Genomic DNA, 18,194 nt, shown 5'->3' with positions numbered 1-18,194 from the left:
GACGCACCACGTGGTGCTAGTGCATGCCGAATTTCGCAATCTGCGATCGTTCTTTATGAACTCGAGACGGATCGACGATGTATGCGTTCGAAATGCGAGCCCCCTAACAAACTTTTTTTCAGACATGTATGCTGACATACGCTGGGAACAAGCTAATGGCTTGACAGTCGCTGTTATTCGTCTTGTCGGGGCATACAACGCGCCTCATTTCTTTCTTTTTTATCTTTTTTTTTTTGTCGCTAACCTCGACAGTTCCATAAGATGTAGCCCTTGGGGCTGTTTCTATCCCCTCAGTAGAAACTTATACGCGGTGCGCGGCTGTCAGGTTAAAAAAAAAACTGCTTCCTGGCCTATATTTGTTATTTGATGAAAGACATATATATTTGCGTGTTTAGCTCATTCTTACTCAGGAACCAGCTACTGATGACAAGACTAATCTTATGTAGCTTCTTTTCGTCATAGAGAAGAGTGTTTTTTTTTGTAGTTTTTTTAAGGTGACACGAGCTGAATGGATCTAGGAGGTTGCTTTATCTTATCGACCGTTCTAAACTGGACAAAAGATCTCATTTCGTTTCTCCGTTTGTTCACGTGCCTTCAAACTTTGGAAATGATTGAATAATATTAGTGAGATGGCCGTAGTCTGTTGTGTGCCCAAGATGCGATTATCTTACTTGCTTTTTTTGTTTCTTTTAAAGAATAGATGAAACCTTAAGCTGGGAGAATGAGTAGACATAAAATAATATAAACCTATTAAATTCAGCATATGTACTATCTGGCCGCGCATGAATGTTTGAAAAACCACGAGTCTCCATTTTCCTTGCAGTAACATTTGTGTATGGGTCAGATTACTCCCATATCGAAGTCCATTGCTGTAAATAATTTCAAGGCACTGTTTATTTATTGCTATTCAGTATAGCGATGCGTAATAACCAGCCTAATCAAGTACGTGTTCTAGACTAACTGTGAGCGGCGGTCATACACCTCTGCATAAGCAGATCACCTAATTCTAGTTGTCACAATGTCGTTATTTATGATATTGGAAATGACGCGTCTTTGCTAGCAACCCGCTCAATCACTCTAGGAATTACACGCTGTGACTTCCAACAAGAGCTAAGCCATTGGCTTCTGCTTCCATTCTAGCTTGGACGTGTACTCCGGAGACAGGAGTGGATTCGATATTCTTGAAGACGGCACGCTGGTCATCCGCTCGGCACAGGAAGGTCACGAAGGCGCCTACCAGTGCAGAGCGGAAAACGCGGCTGGAGCAGTGACCTCGAGAAAGGTGCAGCTGCACGTCATAGGAAATTTCGAAAACTACGTGGATAGACAAGGTAAATGAGGGGTATAGAGGATTTCCATTTCTTTTTTTTTTTACATAAGCGAACGTAGCCTGTCGTAAATATTTGCGCTAAAGTACATATTCTGCATTAAAACAAATGCATGCAGAATAACAGTCCCCGCTTCACTCAGTTACTTAACGTGAAAATCATTGCCGTACTGCTAAGCAAAAAAAAAAAAAACGAACGTTTTCTTGGAACACCGAAGCAACACACCACCTTGCTTCTTGAAGTCATAAACATAGCTGGAAAGCCAGATAACAGCGCGCAAGCCAAAACTATCAAAACGTGCGTGACTCAAGCAAAACGATGCCATGTGGCCGCCGAACAACTAATTTATCTGATTATGCAAAAGAGGGAACATATCTCCCTAAGGAAACGTCAAACAGAGTTTACCAATGCGAGCTAAAAAAACAGCGGCGTATGCCTGCGGGCTTCTGATTCCATAGCATTGTGCTTCTTTGCGGAACAGTAAAAAGCCAGCACAATGAGCCAATCAGTAACATTACCTCTATTACGGCGAACAGCCTTAAAATCCAGAACCTTGATACATTTCGAGACTCAGTAGGGAACTTGCAGAGGATCTCAGGATACTACTGCAAGGCAGGTCTGCCGTATCACTCGAAAGAATCCTGTTTCCCAAATAACGCTAAGTCCCAAATAACGCAAAGACGCCGCACAGCAATCGGAAGGAGTGTACAGTGTGCGCACATTTGGAAACGCGACAACGGTGATGATGACGGTAAGGCGACGACGACTATACGATCACGAACATGAACATGGCGGCCCCGACAGCATGACGACGCCGTCGACGGATCAGCGACGGCGAGACATCGCTGTGCCACGAAGACAAACGTGAAGCAGCACCTCGCGCCACTGTCACAACCGTCGTAGTTGTGCCGTTGTCATCAAGCCACCGTCGTCGTCGTGCTTACATCGTCACACTACAGTTTTCGTCGTTACATGTGACGCAGTTAACTGAATGGCGAAGTAAACGAATTAAAGACACCTTTTCTTTAACGTTACCGCGCTGTATGCTTCAGCTGAAGTGCGACAAACAGACTCACGAATACACAGGCTCGACCCATTTTCGTAGCTTATAACTACAGTAAAGCTGAAAAAAAAAAACAGGAACAATATTGCCAAGTCCAAATTCAGGTATTGAGACAGATTGGTAATGTAGGCCTGAAAGGCCCGATTTGATCCACGCAAAAAAGAACAAGTTGTGATAGCATTCACTCACAAAAAAAGAAGGTTGAGCTAGACATAAAGATGGAGACATGATATGATCAGTATGTGTGGAGCGCGATGTGTTGCTGGTGTGAACGCATCGACTAGGCAGACAAAATTTGGCTCCACAGACATCTCTTGTTCCTCGATTGCTGAACTTAAACAATAAATATATTTACGCTTCGTTACAAAGTCTGGCAGAGAAAAAGTATTTTTTGCTTCAAGTCATAAGAGAGTACACACACTTCTCCTTCGGATTTGAAAAATTTCGATTACGAAGCAAATAGAACAAGAAAGGATATCATCTATTTCCCCGCCCGTGTCGCACAGATTACGACAAGCCGCGGATAGTGGGCACGCCCTCGGACGTTGCAGTCATGGCCGGCCGCAGCGTGACATTGCGCTGTCCTGCCACGGGCAGGCCCACGCCTCTGGTGACCTGGAAGCGCGACGGCGTGCCCCTGCTGCAACACGCCCGCTACCACGTCTCACTCTCGGCCGGCATGCTACTCATCTCGGCCACTGACCCCAGCGACGCCGGCTCGTACCACTGCAAGGCTGCCTCGCCACTCGGCGAGGACAGCGCCACCATTAGGCTGGACGTGCAGCGTAAGTGGGAAAGTGGTCCTTCATTGCCCAATCCTTGTTGAAGCGTTCGTCACCCAGTACTCAATTTTGCATGCATTCTGTTCTATTCTACTGAAAGAAGAAAACAAACGGACATAAATGCAAGTCGACCGCACGCTAATACTAAGCGTTAATACTACTCGAACCGAGTTTTTCATGTTCTTCAGATGACTATAGGTCATCAATGCATGCACGAGCCATGGTGTCACTCAGGAGTTCGAAGAAGTTTTCAGTACTTCGACAAGCAATTGCAGCGCAGGTCATTATGATAGGCAGTTCATTATGACGGGTGTTTAGAATAGCCTGGGCTGTGAAGAACGCTCACATTTCTTTGCAGGGAGCACGAGTAGAACCAGCGTCATTCACACAGTACTCAATTTCATGCGCATTCTGTTCTATTCTCCTGAAAGAACAAAACCGAAGGACATAAATGTAAGTCGACAGCACACTGACACTAAACATGAATACCACTCGAACCCAGTTTTTCATGTTCTTCAGATGGCTATAGTTCATCAATGCATGCGCAAGCCACGGTGTCGCTCATTAATTCCGAAAAGCTTTCAGTACTTCGACAAGCAAATTCAGCCCATTTCACGTGTTGACGCAGTTCGTTATGATAGCTGTTTATAATAGCTTGGGCAGTAAAGAACGCTCAGAGTTCTTTGCAGGGAGCACGAGTAAAATTTGGCAAATATGTCGCTGTGCAGTTTTCCGTACACACGAAGTGTGTTTTGTTTTCTCTTACGTATCGAGAATATTCAACGGCGCTATGCCCGCGTCCAGAAAGAAATTGACAAGTTTAGAGCGAAACGCTCTCTTCGCAGAGGTTCCATACTTCTTGGAAAAGCCACGCGAGCAAGATGTCCTGGAAGGAGAGAACGTGGAGTTCATCTGCAGCGGCGCGGGATCCCCAGCCCCGGAACTCTCGTGGTACAAGGATGGTATGGCCTCGACGTGGTGATATACTTCATGCTGCATCATTTTTTTTCTCTCAATGTTGGTTCTCTTATCAAGACAGAGTATCTCTGCGCCTCTCTCTGTGTGCATTGTAGTGTAAAACTACGATATAGTGCCAGTCGCTATCAATTGTCGTGGTAATAAACATACTACATAGCTTCGTCAGCAGCTCTGCTCATACGAATATCGAACCCAGGCTATGGAGACCAACCACGGCACACCCACTTGTTAAAGAGAGAGTGGGGCAGTTAAAGAGAGAGAGTTTATGTATGCAGTGGCATGGGACGTGCGTCGCTTAGCTGTTTGAGGTTGAAACCTCGCGTGAGTAGCATAATGTATGCCGCAAGACGCAACGAACACACACGCGTGTACCTTATTGTTTCGCGCAGGCAGTGCTGTTTCAAATTATACTTGCTTTGTCAAACACGCAAAGCATCTACCATGGTTCAATCGCCATCTGTATAAGGCGAAGCAGCATAATGCGCAGGATATTTCAGCGAGTATTTTCGCATGGCTTGAATACTCTTTATTGCCGTAACAATTATACGAACTTTTTCCAATCAATTCTCGCCGTTGGCGTCGCCGTGGGGCTCCCCATATATTTAGGTATATAGATGTCATGTGATTGTCCATACAAGATATGCGGGTTATATTGATACACTACTCAATCACATAAGTCTCTCATACGAGGTCTTACGCTTCTTACTAAGTCAGTCCCCAGAATTTTGAGAATGGAAGCAGACAAAATAGGCATTCACAGCAAATGCACTTTACCTTGAACCTGGTCAGACTATGAAATATTAAAATTGCAAAACAATATCGGAGCTCAAACCTGAGGGTGATGTAATCTTAGTGGCACTGGTTTGACGTCATTACAGGCCTACACGGCCTGGTACGCGTTCTCAAGTGTACCAGAAATTATGGCGCACCACGTATATCACGTCCGCGTTAGTCCTGCCCGCGTATGATCAGAACACCCTCCGAGAAGTTCAAGGGAAACGCTAAACCTTTCTATCGCAGTCAGTGCATCGCCCTGCGGGTGAAACTGCCATTATTATTATTATTATTGCGAGAGAATAATGACGCGAAACTCCCTTAAAGCTGCTCCGACCCAGATCCGGCTATCACTTGCTGGTGAAAAAGTTTTGGTTAGGATGTCAATCACCCGCTCCTATACACGAGTATATTTCTTAGCAGCGTGGTCCTTTATCGATTATTAAAATTTCCAGCTTAATGCTAGCTCAGCCCAAAATTATGCATGTCCAATGCACACCTCGGAATCTATGTGATGCGAAGCTTCCGTGAAGCTATTTATCAAGTGCTATAAACTTGCTCATTTCATTCCTGTGTCTTTGGCGTAAAGGAAACTTGCGTGCGCGCTTGTGCTGTCGCGCACCCCTGCTGCGCGATGCGACACCACGCGGCGATCATTTCAAAGAGCTATAGTTGGCATTAAGATAATAGAAGTCTACGTGCGATTGTGGCCTAATGGTAAGAGCGTCGGGCTGAAGTGCTCTAGGACCTAGGCTCGACCCTCTCAAGCCCCCCCCCCCCTCCACACCGGCACGAAATTCAATTTCTTTCTTTAAGCTATAAGACTAGCCAGCAGCAGCACGGTCAAGCCACGGTCAGCAGCCACGGTCAACAAAATCCGGGACGGTGCGCAAAGACAGCTTCGCTTTCAAGCAGTCTGGCACTTTTCTCGCTGGAGAGGGCCATGAATACGAGGCAACAGGATCCACGGGGCCCTGTCATACAATTTCAAGTCGGACAATTAGCAGGAACAGTAGACAGCCAGATGGATATGTATTTGAAGAAACACAGTGTCGATTTTATTCGTCGATTTACTATGAATCGTTGGTCACGGGCTCACACAGACCTAGATATTTTGCGTTCTTGTCACTCATATTAATCGCTAGTTTTGCAATTGTAAAACAAACCCATTAGAGCTCTACTCAATAACGTGAGCATTTAATATGATTTCTTGCGTTGAATCACACGTGATTTCTATCGAGCTGTTTTGTAAGACGCTTAGATTGTTGTTGCTGTTCAAATGTACCTATCTTCACAATTTCACCCCTCCCTCTCTCTCTCTTCACATTGTCATCGGGCGTTGACGGCGCAAGAATAGTCATGACACTTCGTCTGTACGGGGTATTTTCAATACGGTAGTCTTGTAATTTCAAACTAACAGTCCATGTTGTCATTCCAGTCTGCCTCATATCAAAATTTTGCTCGTTACCGCGTGAATAAATGCTGACCCGACACGTTCAATTTAACTCGCACACGTCGCAAGTTCTTTTACTCTGCTGCCGTGTGGCTGAACCTCTCCCTACACTCCACAAATTTCAGTAGCAGTGAAAACTGGGCTAGTTGGTAGATGTGCATCTTAGAAAGCAGCGCGAACGATTCCGCACGGACCCGCCATGGTGGCGTAGGGGATTTGGCGTTGTGTTGCTAAGCTCCCGATCACGGGATCAAATCCTTGCCACGGCAGAGCCATTTCAATGGGGCGAAGTACTAAAACACCCGTGTACAGTGCATTGGGTGCAAGGTAAAAAAACCCTAAAATTCAGATTATTCCTGAGTTTGCCACTGCTGTGTCTCATAATTATATTGTGGGTTTGGTACCTAAAATTCCAGAATTTAATTTCAACACCGCAAACTAAGAAACATTAACGAGTGCTGTTCTGGCAAGGGTAAACGCATGCGTATCTGTAAACACACCGTAAACAACCATGTTTACCAGTTTTCACCAGATATCCTAGAAGCACTTAATGACGCTACAACTTGGGCACTGTATTATCAATAACAGGGTTGCTTATGCAAAAGTAGCTACGTGTTTGTCAAGATGGATGTTTCCTTCCGGAGATGGCCAAGGCGTATACGTAAGACCAATGTATGATGTATACGATGCGTTTTCGATCTCTCAGGTCAACGGATAACGCCAGATGGGGAAAGCGTGAAAGTGTTGCATAGCGGCAAGGTGCTCCGGCTTCAGAGTGTGGCCAGGCAGGCCCAAGGAGTGTATACGTGCCATGCCGAGAACGCCGTTGGATACTCCGAAGCTCACGCGGATCTCTCTGTCCACTCAAAAAGTGAGTGCGTAACAGGGGAAGTGGTTTCCGAAATGCGAAGCTTTGCTTCAACTTGCACGGAAATACACTGTAGAACGAGTTACACCCAGAAGGGTCATCTGTGTATAACTCACACTCTTACACCTTCTCAAGTGTAAGGCTCGAGTTATAGACCGATTTGCACACTTAAAGACCCTTCAACGGTGCAAATCGGTTTACAGTGTTTCGCGAATACATGAAGAGCAGGATGCAGTGCTTGTTCACTTAGCAGCGCGAATGGCTGCACAGAATGTGCATGATGTTCATACTTGACGTTGCATCCGCCATTTGCTTTACAGTGTACGCAATCCCCACCGACGTGAAATATTGGTACCGATGTGGTTCAGGTCTTACTATCGCCTTTAAGGTAAAGGTATTCGAATGCTGGGGGGAATAAATAAAGCAATAGTAAGGGTGATGACGTTCAGACTAATATTACTTGTATCTATTTCTTTGATTTCGCTACATATGTTGTGTCATTGCTTATTGCGAGTCGTCTCTTGCTTTGTTAAACTTTCGTTTGTGATTGCACGTACTTAACGCAATTGCTGAAATCTCAAAAGAGAGCATTTCAGCAATTATAAACAAATCTTGGTTACGGTATGAAAACAATGTCAATGTGATATACTTTGCACACACCTTTCTTGTGCGTGATTCCATTGCAGCGCGTATTTTCGTTGGGGTGTAACGGTTTTAGCACACGTTTCGTCACGTCAAAATGCAAGCAAAGAAAAAAAAAAGAGGTCTACACCTGAGAACTTTTGGAACCACTAGTTTGAAGCGTAATGAATGCTTTGCCATATTACGTAGGACAAGTCTAAAGTTCGTCATCACTGATAAAATGCATTATTCGATTCCAAGCACCAGAGAACAAGGACACGAGACGTAGGCGACATAACACGGCGCTGATCGCAGGTTGGAGCGCCTTGTTGTGCCGCCTTCGCCTCGCGTCTCTGTCCCGTAGCGCTTGTATCGAATGATGGCAAACCAACGCGCAACACCACCGCAGCGCAAATGTATGGCTCACTCCTACAGGCGTCCGTCAATTCATACTGAGTGATATCACTCAAGCGAAAAATACCAAAATGCTACCTCACATCCAGACACTGCTCATCTACTGAAAGATAATTAAGAGCCCCTTTGTATGGGAATGTAGGTGGATTTGCCACAACATTATGCTCAACAACCACATCTGCCAAGTTTCCTTCCTATATCTTTTTTCTTACGCTCTGCCTCACTCGCACACAGCGTCCCCACATTTCGTAAGCGCGCCGGTCAACACCGAGGCCGACCCGGGCTCCAGCGTCGAGGTGCTCTGCATGGCGGAGGGTCATCCGGCGCCGACCCTGTCGTGGCGCAAGGACGGCGTGCCGCTGCCTCTGGGAGGGCGATTCAGCGCGGGACCGGACGGTCTTCGCGTGGTGCGCCTGGAACCACGGGACGAAGGCCGCTACGAGTGCGTCGCCGAAAACGAGATGGGACGAGCTGCGGCGCCCTTCTATATACTCGTCCGGGGTACGTGCTTGTACTAAGGGAGCCACGAGGGAAATTGCACACAAGGACATCGCAACATAAGTGTGCGGTCAACGAGCCTTGGAACTCGCAACCGAAGGAGCATAGTTCTTGTTGGTCTATAGTTGGTGAAACGTAACTGTTTGAAGAGGGACGCAAAGCAACACGGGTATGCAGACGAAGTAGACAGGACAGACGGCTTCCCTTCATCTGTGTGTGTTACTTTGCGCCCATCCTCTAGTAGCAATGAACTAACGGGGATTGCGAGCAGAAGCGAGGACCTAATAACAGCGCGTGCAATCAGGGTCTCTTCGTGAGTAATTGACCTATAGATAAACGTACACCTGTGTGCCCTGGTATATACTGTTTCTTATTTTTCATGAAGATGCTAGCAGGAACATCGTACACTGCCTTAGTAAAATTGTGTAAAATTTTGCGAGCGATATTTAGGAGTCTTAGCTGCGACAGCTTTCCACAGCTTTAGCTTAAGCCGATTGCCTTAATAGCGCAAGAAACGCGAATAAAGAACAAACGAAATGACAAGCGCGCTTGTATTTTTTTTCTGTCCTGTGGTCGTCTTTCTTGCGTTTTCACTTTCAATTTCGTTAATTTATACCCTCAACGCCCGAGGGAATTGCAAATTTCAGTTCTTGTTAGTTTTAACGTGCACGACTAGCCTTTATGAGTCGCACGGTGAAAGTGGCCGTCATAGCACGTAACGAACACCCTACAGCCCTAGCCTCGGCAGCCTCCTACGATTATGGCGACACATTGTGCATACTACCTGTTACTGTTTAAGGTTGCCGCTAACTATGGTCTGCAGAGGACTGAGTGCATGTTGAAGAACTTCCGGGGAAACCAGAGTGTCACAAATATGATGTGGACGCAGAACGCCGACCAAACTGTAGGCACCATCGCTAGACCTCGTTGATATTTTCTTTTTTTCGGTCCCTGCTTTCAAGGTTTAATCATACGGATGGACATAATAAACTACTTTTGCGCCAAGACCACACACACAAGAAAGGAGACAACAGAAGCGCTCGTGTTGTTTCCTTTCTTGTGTGCGTTGTCTTGGCTCAAAACTAGTTAATTATGTTGGATAGCCAACTAGCCCAGCCGTTCACTCTTCTAGAGAAACGATGGAGGAGGAGGAATAATGCACGAACTAGTTATTTTCGTACAAGCTCTATTGAGTGCATGCTTAACAGCTAGTCCTTGTAATATTTCTCCACCATTTCGTGCACATTCTTGATATTGCACTAAAAACAGCAACCTTAACTTTTTTTTCCCATGGCAATGCCTCTCGCATTTATGTAACGATTATTTTAGGTCTTTCTTCATTTTTATCAGCCGTATAATACGTAAGTTGGCCACAGAAAATATTCAGTACCCAATCCCTAAGCTAAGAAAAAGAACAAAAACAAAAATAATTGCGTTATGAGGGTAAAAGAGCAAGCACATGCATGAATAGTTCCTGGGAAAATAGAGAAGAATAAGAATGCACATATGCCACTTAGTGTTGTAAGACACTCGATCAAGTCTCTGTCCTGTCAGGCTCCTGGCGTACGACTGAAGCCAGTCCACAGTCGCACTATAGTGACCGCAATTTCTTCATAAGCAAGCTGCACAGGGCTCTCTCCATCTACGGGAAGATCGCTGCGAGCGACGAATTCACCGTCAACCTATACTTCACGCCATCTTGCAGATTTCGCCGAGGAAGACACCGGCACGCACCCCGGAGACCGGTACGTGCTTTCGGCACTGCACGAGGCCGAGCAGTCGGTCGACAGGGCCGTCAACAGCACTCTCGAAGACCTGCTCAACAACAAGAGAAGCACCGTCGGAGGGCGCCACAGGCACGCCCACTTGCTGCGGATATTCCGGTACCCGGACTCGGAGGCCCAGCGCTCGGCCAGGGCCGCCGAAGTCTTCGAGAGGGCGCTTAACATCATCCAGGAGCAGGTGGCTGCCGGCATGCGTTTCAACATTTCCGGTGAGGAGGCAAACGACCGCTGATTGGCGGGATAGGCAGTGTCGCGCGCTGCCTTTTACACGCAAAGGCGAATACATTAGGGACAATTAAATACCAGCACTAAATCACATTCCACTATCAAAGCATCCTTTCAGTAACCTTAATTTGCCTACTTTCGCCGTAAGCAGTTGTATGCGCGAGTAGAAAAAGAAGTTCGAGGTTCTATGTTTTAAATTTCCTGCCGAAACGCAATTACCATACGTCGCTACGATGTCATCGGTTATCGCAGTGTCATTGTTTTTGGTTTTGAGCCGTTTTGGTTCAGCAAGTGTTTTCTAAATTTGCAAGTTCAGTTTCTGACTGTTTTAAAATACAATCCAGTTTCATCTTTGCCCTCCTCCACCCCCCCCCCCCTCGCCGCAAGAATGATATTTACTATTCCCGAGCAAACGTGGCCAAAATCTATGACGTCATGGCGAGAGGGTGCACCAACTTTTAGGCGGCAATGCCGCCCGTCTTAGGTATTCGCTTCTTTTCTGGCTTACCGAAACCCCTTCTCACGTAACGCACACATCAGCGGGCTCTTACCGTGAAAACATATAAAGTGACAGACACAATCTGAACTTCCCACTGAATTTTATTAGTGATGCAGGGTGAACTTTAGGTTCTGATGTAATATGACCTAATTCTGGTTGGGTTACTGCAGAATGGCGCAAAAACGAAAACACAGAACGAGTGAGCCGTAGTCAGGTTACACTAACACGTGAGGAACGCAGTCAACATCTGAATAGACAGAGAGAGAAAGTGGAATATTCTTTTTTTGTGGTTGAATAAGGAAGGGAGCTTGGGGGAAGAGCCGATAGTCCGGGATCCCTTTAGGATGACTCAAGCGACGCCTCGGACCCTTTGGATCAAGGCCTTGGCAAGACCTCCACTACAACGTGACAATACGTCGTCTTGCCTACGTAATACGGGCTTCATATTGATGCGACCGTCTAATGCATATTTTGTAACCCGTTTCTTACTGTTCCTGCGTGCAGTTACGTTGTACCTTCTGCTATTTGGCATCCCCACATTCCTAAATAGAAACCCGTGCAGGCGTGGTTGCAGTATCATCAAGCAAATAAACAGCTGACGTGTTCGGCTGTTCCTACGGTGCAGATACCTCGGTCAACAGCCTGCTGTCTCCCGGATACCTGGACCTCCTGGCTGAAAAGTCGGGCTGCCTGCAACACCGACAGGTGCCGGACTGCTCCGACACTTGCTTTCACAGCCGTTTCCGGACCTACGATGGCACCTGCAACAACCTACGTCATCCCATGTGGGGAGCCTCGCTCACACCTTTCGAAAGACTCCTTCCGGCGGAGTATGAGAACGGATTCAACACACCCGTCGGTGAGCTGGTCAATTCGTACAGAACAGTTCAAGGAGCTCGGCATGAGGTGGCTTAATGAAACGTGGAACTTCACTGCACCAAGCAGTGATTACCTTGCTACCGGAATATCTCTGTAAGGTCACGGCTATTTGTAACATCACGGCTGCTTGTACCTTTAACGATCCTTTCAGCACCAAGTTTGATGTCTCAGAAATTAAAATAACGATTAGGATGCATTTGCCACCTTGTAAAGGCACAAGATGACAACAGTGCATAATGGCGCTCAAGTGAAGTTCAATCGTGAGTACTGGCTTATGTAAACATACGTTGGTTCGTATGAATCGCCGGCGTTGCCAGCTTATGTGAAGGCATGCACGACAATGAAGCCGCTTAGCGAAGTCGTTGACTCGGGACTTCGGGGCTGTATAGTTTCCTGTTTTTTATTTTTTGTTTGAGGATTCAAAGGCAAGATGGAGTTGCTTCTTTAGCAGGTAAAATGCCTAACACACATATACGCAAACACACAAAAAGAAAGGAATGTAATTCGGCACAAAATGTTGCACAGCGCGCCTTGATCAGCGTTCAGCAATGCCGGAGATCATATACAACTGATAGTTGAGGACTTGAATCGGCAAACTCTAAGAGCTTGGTTCAAAATCAATATGCAGAAAACTAATGTTTAATAGCCTAGCAAGGGAAGAATAGTGCGTGATTCGTAGACAGCTTCCTTGTGTCCTTTTAGAGTACTTTCATATAGGTCAACTAGTAACAAAGGATACGAATCATGGATGCAACTTAAGTCTGCCAAAAAATAAAAATTAGTGAAAACGCATCTGGCCAGCACTACGAGACATAAACGCTAGTTTACCGATATACTTGACAGAAAAAGCATCCACTCTATGTTATTGTCATACTGTTATATTTCTTAATTTGTTATATTGTGGCGGTTTTGTAAGAGTCTACAAAGAACGTGCAGCCGCAGCAATTTATGAAAACTATTCCATAAAAATTGAGTTACAGGGGTTTGATGATAAAGAATGCGGCCGCCATTCGTTTCTCCCTCTCTTTCACGGCTCTCCGCTGGCCTCTTCTCCTCGCAGTAAACTCCTCTAAAGTGATCTAAGTATCACTTGGACGCTACGTCATTACCAACGCCAGGTTCGCTTTTTTTTGTTTCAAAACACCATCCGCATGCGGTTACCACGACTCTGCGTTTTTTATTTAGTTTTTTGGGTGCCTACTGGCAGTCACTGCCATGGCGGGCCCCTTCCCCGCACTACTGCGAAGCAGTGCCGCGATGGACCCTGCGTTGTGAATGATACGCGACCGCTGACCGTTTTGTTTAGAATACGCTGTTAGAGGCCCGACAACTGACCACACAAGTAAAGAAGTGAAAGTGCAAGCAAGCGAACAAAACAGGCCCTGCTGCCCACGGGCGTTTTGCCAAGACCTTCAACACGATACCGTACCGCCGTGTTTCGCAGAGACATCTGAATGCGGTTGGTAGGGTGTACATCGCCGACGCGTACGAGAAAAGCGAAAGCTGGAGCATCGCGCGTCGGTGCGGAAATTAGGACTTACATTGTGTGTTCCTTTCTTTTCTCTTTTGTTTCCGTATTTCTCTTAATTTTGCAAATGTGTGCGTGAAAGACGACCATTGTGGCACTGCGAATCACAAACCGAAGCAAGCCACACGTGGGCGCACAAATAAGCAACACAGCAGAACAGACGTGCGCCTACATCAACTGCGTGGAGGCGTCCTAGCAGACGAACCGGAAGTCGGAGGTTTCTTTTTTTTTTTCTTTTTTAGGTCGAGCACTCGACAGCGTTTAGCCTGTTGGCATCACGACTCGAAGAGAGGCACTGGAAAGGCCAGGAGATGAGGATTGGATTGCTTTTTCTTTCTTTTTTTAATTTGTGACATCCTCACGTCGCGTAACTCTGCCGCATTCACCAATGATGATCGCCACAGCAGAATGAACACGATGCGCGTGTTTATATGAAATGTGCAAAAAAAAAAAAAAACGTCCGAGCTTGTTTAGGGGCCCTTAATTCTAAGCAAGCGAAGGGTCACGCAGCGCAAAAGCAAAGAAAGAAATATTGAAATATTGTGGAAAGTTAGCAAAATTAGCCAATTTGGGTTAGAAACAACGCGTGTCGATGACATTTGGTTTGAGATGGTTAGAAAGATTCGGCGACATCACGTGAGACGTGGGGCGTGTAACCACTGCTCTAATAAAGTAAAATAAAGACTGCTAACTAAATCGAAATGCAATGGCCGCGTCGAATTATAGAGAAGGGATCAAAATTTACAGGCATAAGTTAGGTTCCTTTGACGCTTGCTGGATAAACGTCATTCAATATATCTGGAGGGTAAACTTTGTCCTGGATCACTGACCTTACTGATCGTGATGACGGTGATAATGATAATGAGGAAGGTTGTTATACAAAAGCAAGACATACACGTTTCTTTTCTCGCGCACTCAACAGGTTACATTCACTGTCGTCATGAACCTATTTCTGTCCACTGTAAGACAAATTTCTCTTCCACTAATCTTTAATAGTCAATCAGCTGCATTACACGCCTGCGAATTTCCCGACCTCGTCACACCACCTAACATCCAGCCACTCTGGAGTGTATTTCCTTTCTTCATTCTACCACATTTTGCTATTCCGATAGATTACTGGTTAGACTATCTGTACATTACATCACTTGCCCAACTTCACTTTTCCTCTCTAATCTAATCTAGAACTTCGTCTACTCGCGTTTTGCTCATTGATTCAAGTCGCCATCTGCCACTCGTTCAACATTACAGCCGTAATATTCTATTTCATCACTCCTTGCCTCGTAATCAGGTTGGATAGATGCTCCTGAATGCTTCTTATTCTTGTGTTATCGGCCGCATGCGTTAGCCAGCCCTGCCAAAACACTGTATACAACTATACTTGAAGAGTGTCGGCAAGTTGCCGTTCACGAGTTCAGAATGCGTTCCATATACGTGCGCTATGCGTTTCAACCCGTCTTTATCCATCTGTAGATTGTCCACCCAATATTTCAGAATCACCCCCCACTCCGCCCCCAAACAACCTCCCCCTCCAATATTACAGTGGGGGTCTCCCGTTTCTATGCTCGAGCTCAAAACGCATTCGCTACGATGCCGCTGATTTCGGTCATTAATAGAAGGCGGGGTTTATTGTGACGTCGGCATACGGGGAGCAATTTAAGGTGCATTATGGCCAACACTTGTAATCGCCGCTTTAATGCGCATTGGTTACAGAAGGCATCGTTTTTCGTTATGTAAGCCGTGACTCTCTTTTCTTTCTTCGTTTTCTATTCGGCATCCATCGCCGTCTTCTCATTCAATTTTCCTTTTCTGTTCTTCTGCTTCTTATTAGAAGTCAATTTACTCGACCGAGTAACAATATTGAAGAGTGCGTTGGGCAGGTGTCATCTTATCATTACCGCAGGATGGACCGCTGAAAAACCAGTAAATGGCCACCGCCTCCCGCTGGCTCGAGCCGTGTCGACCGGCCTGGTATCCACAGAGGTAGTGGAAGGAGACTCGGAGCACTCTCACATGTTGATGCAGTGGGGGCAGTTTCTCGACCACGACATGGACTTCTCCATGCCGGCCATCAGCCACGAGAGATTCATCGACACCGTCGACTGCGCCGACTCCTGCGACAACGTCATGCCTTGTTTTCCTATAGAGGCGGGTATCCCACATTCTTTCTCTTTTGTCCGAAGGATTACTGACGCGTTATCTCCCTCCACATTCATATTGTGGGATACATATCCATCTAATGCCACAGTTTTGCTACCTGCTGGAATTCCACGTAACAATACTTCCGGTTCATTTTTTTCTCCTTTTACATCGACCTGTTTATGGGTAGGGTTCCGTGCATTATTGTTCTGCACGTGCAAAAACCGCGGGCCGACCCTGGAGATAGTGCAATAAGGGGCCGACCTCTTATTGCACTTGAGCCCTTGAAGCACGCTTCAAGCACTCTGCCACCTTGCAAAAACCTTGGGCCCAAATAGAACCCGTATGAAATATTAACCTGATTAGAACAGATACTACACTTTGACCTGCGTCGGCCATGTCTACGTTCGCACCGCCCTCTCTTTGTCGGCGTTCCAAGCGCTTGCGTATCTACTTTCCTTTCCTTCCGCTCGCCCGTGATGGTGAAACGTCACACGAAACGTCACACGTCTCTAGTTTCATCTGGCTCCTTGGGGGGGCGGTCCCGTCGCCCACGCGAATGTATATAAATATCACGGTGAATGAGTTGACACCTTTGTTCAAAATTCTGTGTCACCTCTGTGTCGTTGCTAAACAGGTACGCTGGCTATCCACCTTCACAGACTGTAATGGCTTACGCTTTGGTGCTAAGTTAAGCTTCGGGACTTCAAAACCCCCGAAAAGATGCTGCAGACCCTCAGAGCGTCCTAAATAATGTAATATTATAGATTTTCTACAACCAGTTCTTATTTTGCTTTCCAGGAGGGGGCTCTGTCGTGATATCATGGCACGCGTAATGTGGTCGCGTGAGAGAAGGACATTGCGACGTTTGACACTCGTTCTGGCTTGCTCTATCTCCTCCTATGCTATATACACATTGTATGGCTCAATGTATCAGCATAGCAGATGAGCGAGCGAAACCGGAGGGAGTCAAAGAAAATCGCGATGTCCTGTTCGCACGTTACCGCCTTTTGCGTCACGATGTCATGGTGCAGTGACCTCCTGGGAAACGAAACCAAATGTTGATGTAGAAAAACTAATAATAAAAGCTCTTAAGGCGCTCCAGGTTGTCCGTATTTCTTCCAAGGTGTAGAGGCCTTGCAGGCCATTAAATTACTGTGGAAAGAAAATGAGTCGTAAATTTATGTCGGCACTCTTTGTTTAATGTGAACGACACTTGAGTTGTCGTGTATGAATGCATTAGAATTCGGAGGTGTCCTTCTTCGCATCCGAAACGTTAATAAATTCCGCGAGGCCAATTTGATAAAGTCAAACGGGAACTTGCGAATTTCTTCATAACTTTGTTTTTCGCAGAGTTTTCTGTTGTGCATATTTAATGCACAGAGATATTAAAATATGTTATTAATAATATTAAATGTATTACGTCTTGTTTAGAAATCTCTCGCGAAAATAAGGTTGCGCCCACCTTATTAGCAGGTCCACTAAGTTTGCGTTGTTACTGAAGAGACGTCCTCCGAATGCGTTCCATATCTTGGGTTCGAAGCTGTCTCTTAGAAGTCAAAGCACAGCCTGCTAGAAGGCAGCTTGCGCCATAGACTCAACGCCGGCCAGAATCGGAACAGATATCACTTCAAGAACTTCCGTTCATTCGCCTCGTAAGTGCGACACATTCTATACACAGGTACCGGAGGACGACCGGCGTGTCCGGGGCCACCGATGCATCGAGTTCGTTCGATCGAGCACGGCTTGCGGTTCGGGGCGCACTTCGGTGTTCTACGGAGCGCTGGCACCGCGAGAGCAGACCAACCAGCTGACAGCGTTCATCGACGCCTCCAACGTGTACGGCAGCCGAGCGAAGCAGGCCATTCACCTGCGCAACTTGACCAGCGACCGCGGCCTCCTGAGGGTGGGGCCCCGCATGCCTTCGGGGAAGTATCTGCTACCTTTCAACGATGGACAGCCCAATGACTGCAAGAGAAACTCCGAGGTGGGCATTGTCGGTCACTCCAATGCATAATGTTAAACATTAGTTTAACAGCTAGCTATGTACGATGACTGCGGTCGTGAGGAACCCCTCGAACGCGTTCTGTTTTGCTGTCCGTGGTACAGTGTACAGTCACTCGCGACCGCGAAAGCTAGAAAATGACGCGCTGTCAACAAAGTGTCACATTACAACGCTTTCACTTTAACATTATGATGTTGCCTCAGCTGCATACGTGACCGCGGCAGGGACATAACAGTGATAGAATGTTAATGAAAAAAAAATTTCGCACTAGCCTTAAGTGAGTATTTGGAAGGTACGTACTACAGAATTGAGCCCATTCATAGGCGCGGTTGCAATTAATATGAGGTGCAGCAGCGTGT

General features: G+C 46.3%; 1 protein-coding gene across 1 annotated transcript in view; it reads left to right on the top strand.

Annotated features, from left to right (window-relative positions):
• Positions 1-18,194, top strand: part of Pxn (Peroxidasin) — a 55,188-nt gene that overhangs the window by 14,071 nt on the left and 22,923 nt on the right. The window contains exons 9-17 of the mRNA XM_075668898.1: positions 1,141-1,331; positions 2,898-3,176; positions 4,019-4,135; positions 7,085-7,249; positions 8,516-8,782; positions 10,485-10,772; positions 11,913-12,146; positions 15,595-15,839; positions 17,512-17,817. Of these exons, the coding sequence (XP_075525013.1) occupies positions 1,141-1,331; positions 2,898-3,176; positions 4,019-4,135; positions 7,085-7,249; positions 8,516-8,782; positions 10,485-10,772; positions 11,913-12,146; positions 15,595-15,839; positions 17,512-17,817 (2,092 nt within the window). The remainder of the gene's footprint in view (positions 1-1,140; positions 1,332-2,897; positions 3,177-4,018; positions 4,136-7,084; positions 7,250-8,515; positions 8,783-10,484; positions 10,773-11,912; positions 12,147-15,594; positions 15,840-17,511; positions 17,818-18,194) is intronic.

Source organism: Dermacentor variabilis, chromosome 9 (assembly GCF_050947875.1).
Source record: "Dermacentor variabilis isolate Ectoservices chromosome 9, ASM5094787v1, whole genome shotgun sequence".
NCBI lineage: Eukaryota > Metazoa > Arthropoda > Arachnida > Ixodida > Ixodidae > Dermacentor > Dermacentor variabilis.
The sequence above is the reverse complement of the archived record's forward strand: the minus strand, read 5'-3'. Positions and strand labels throughout refer to the sequence as shown.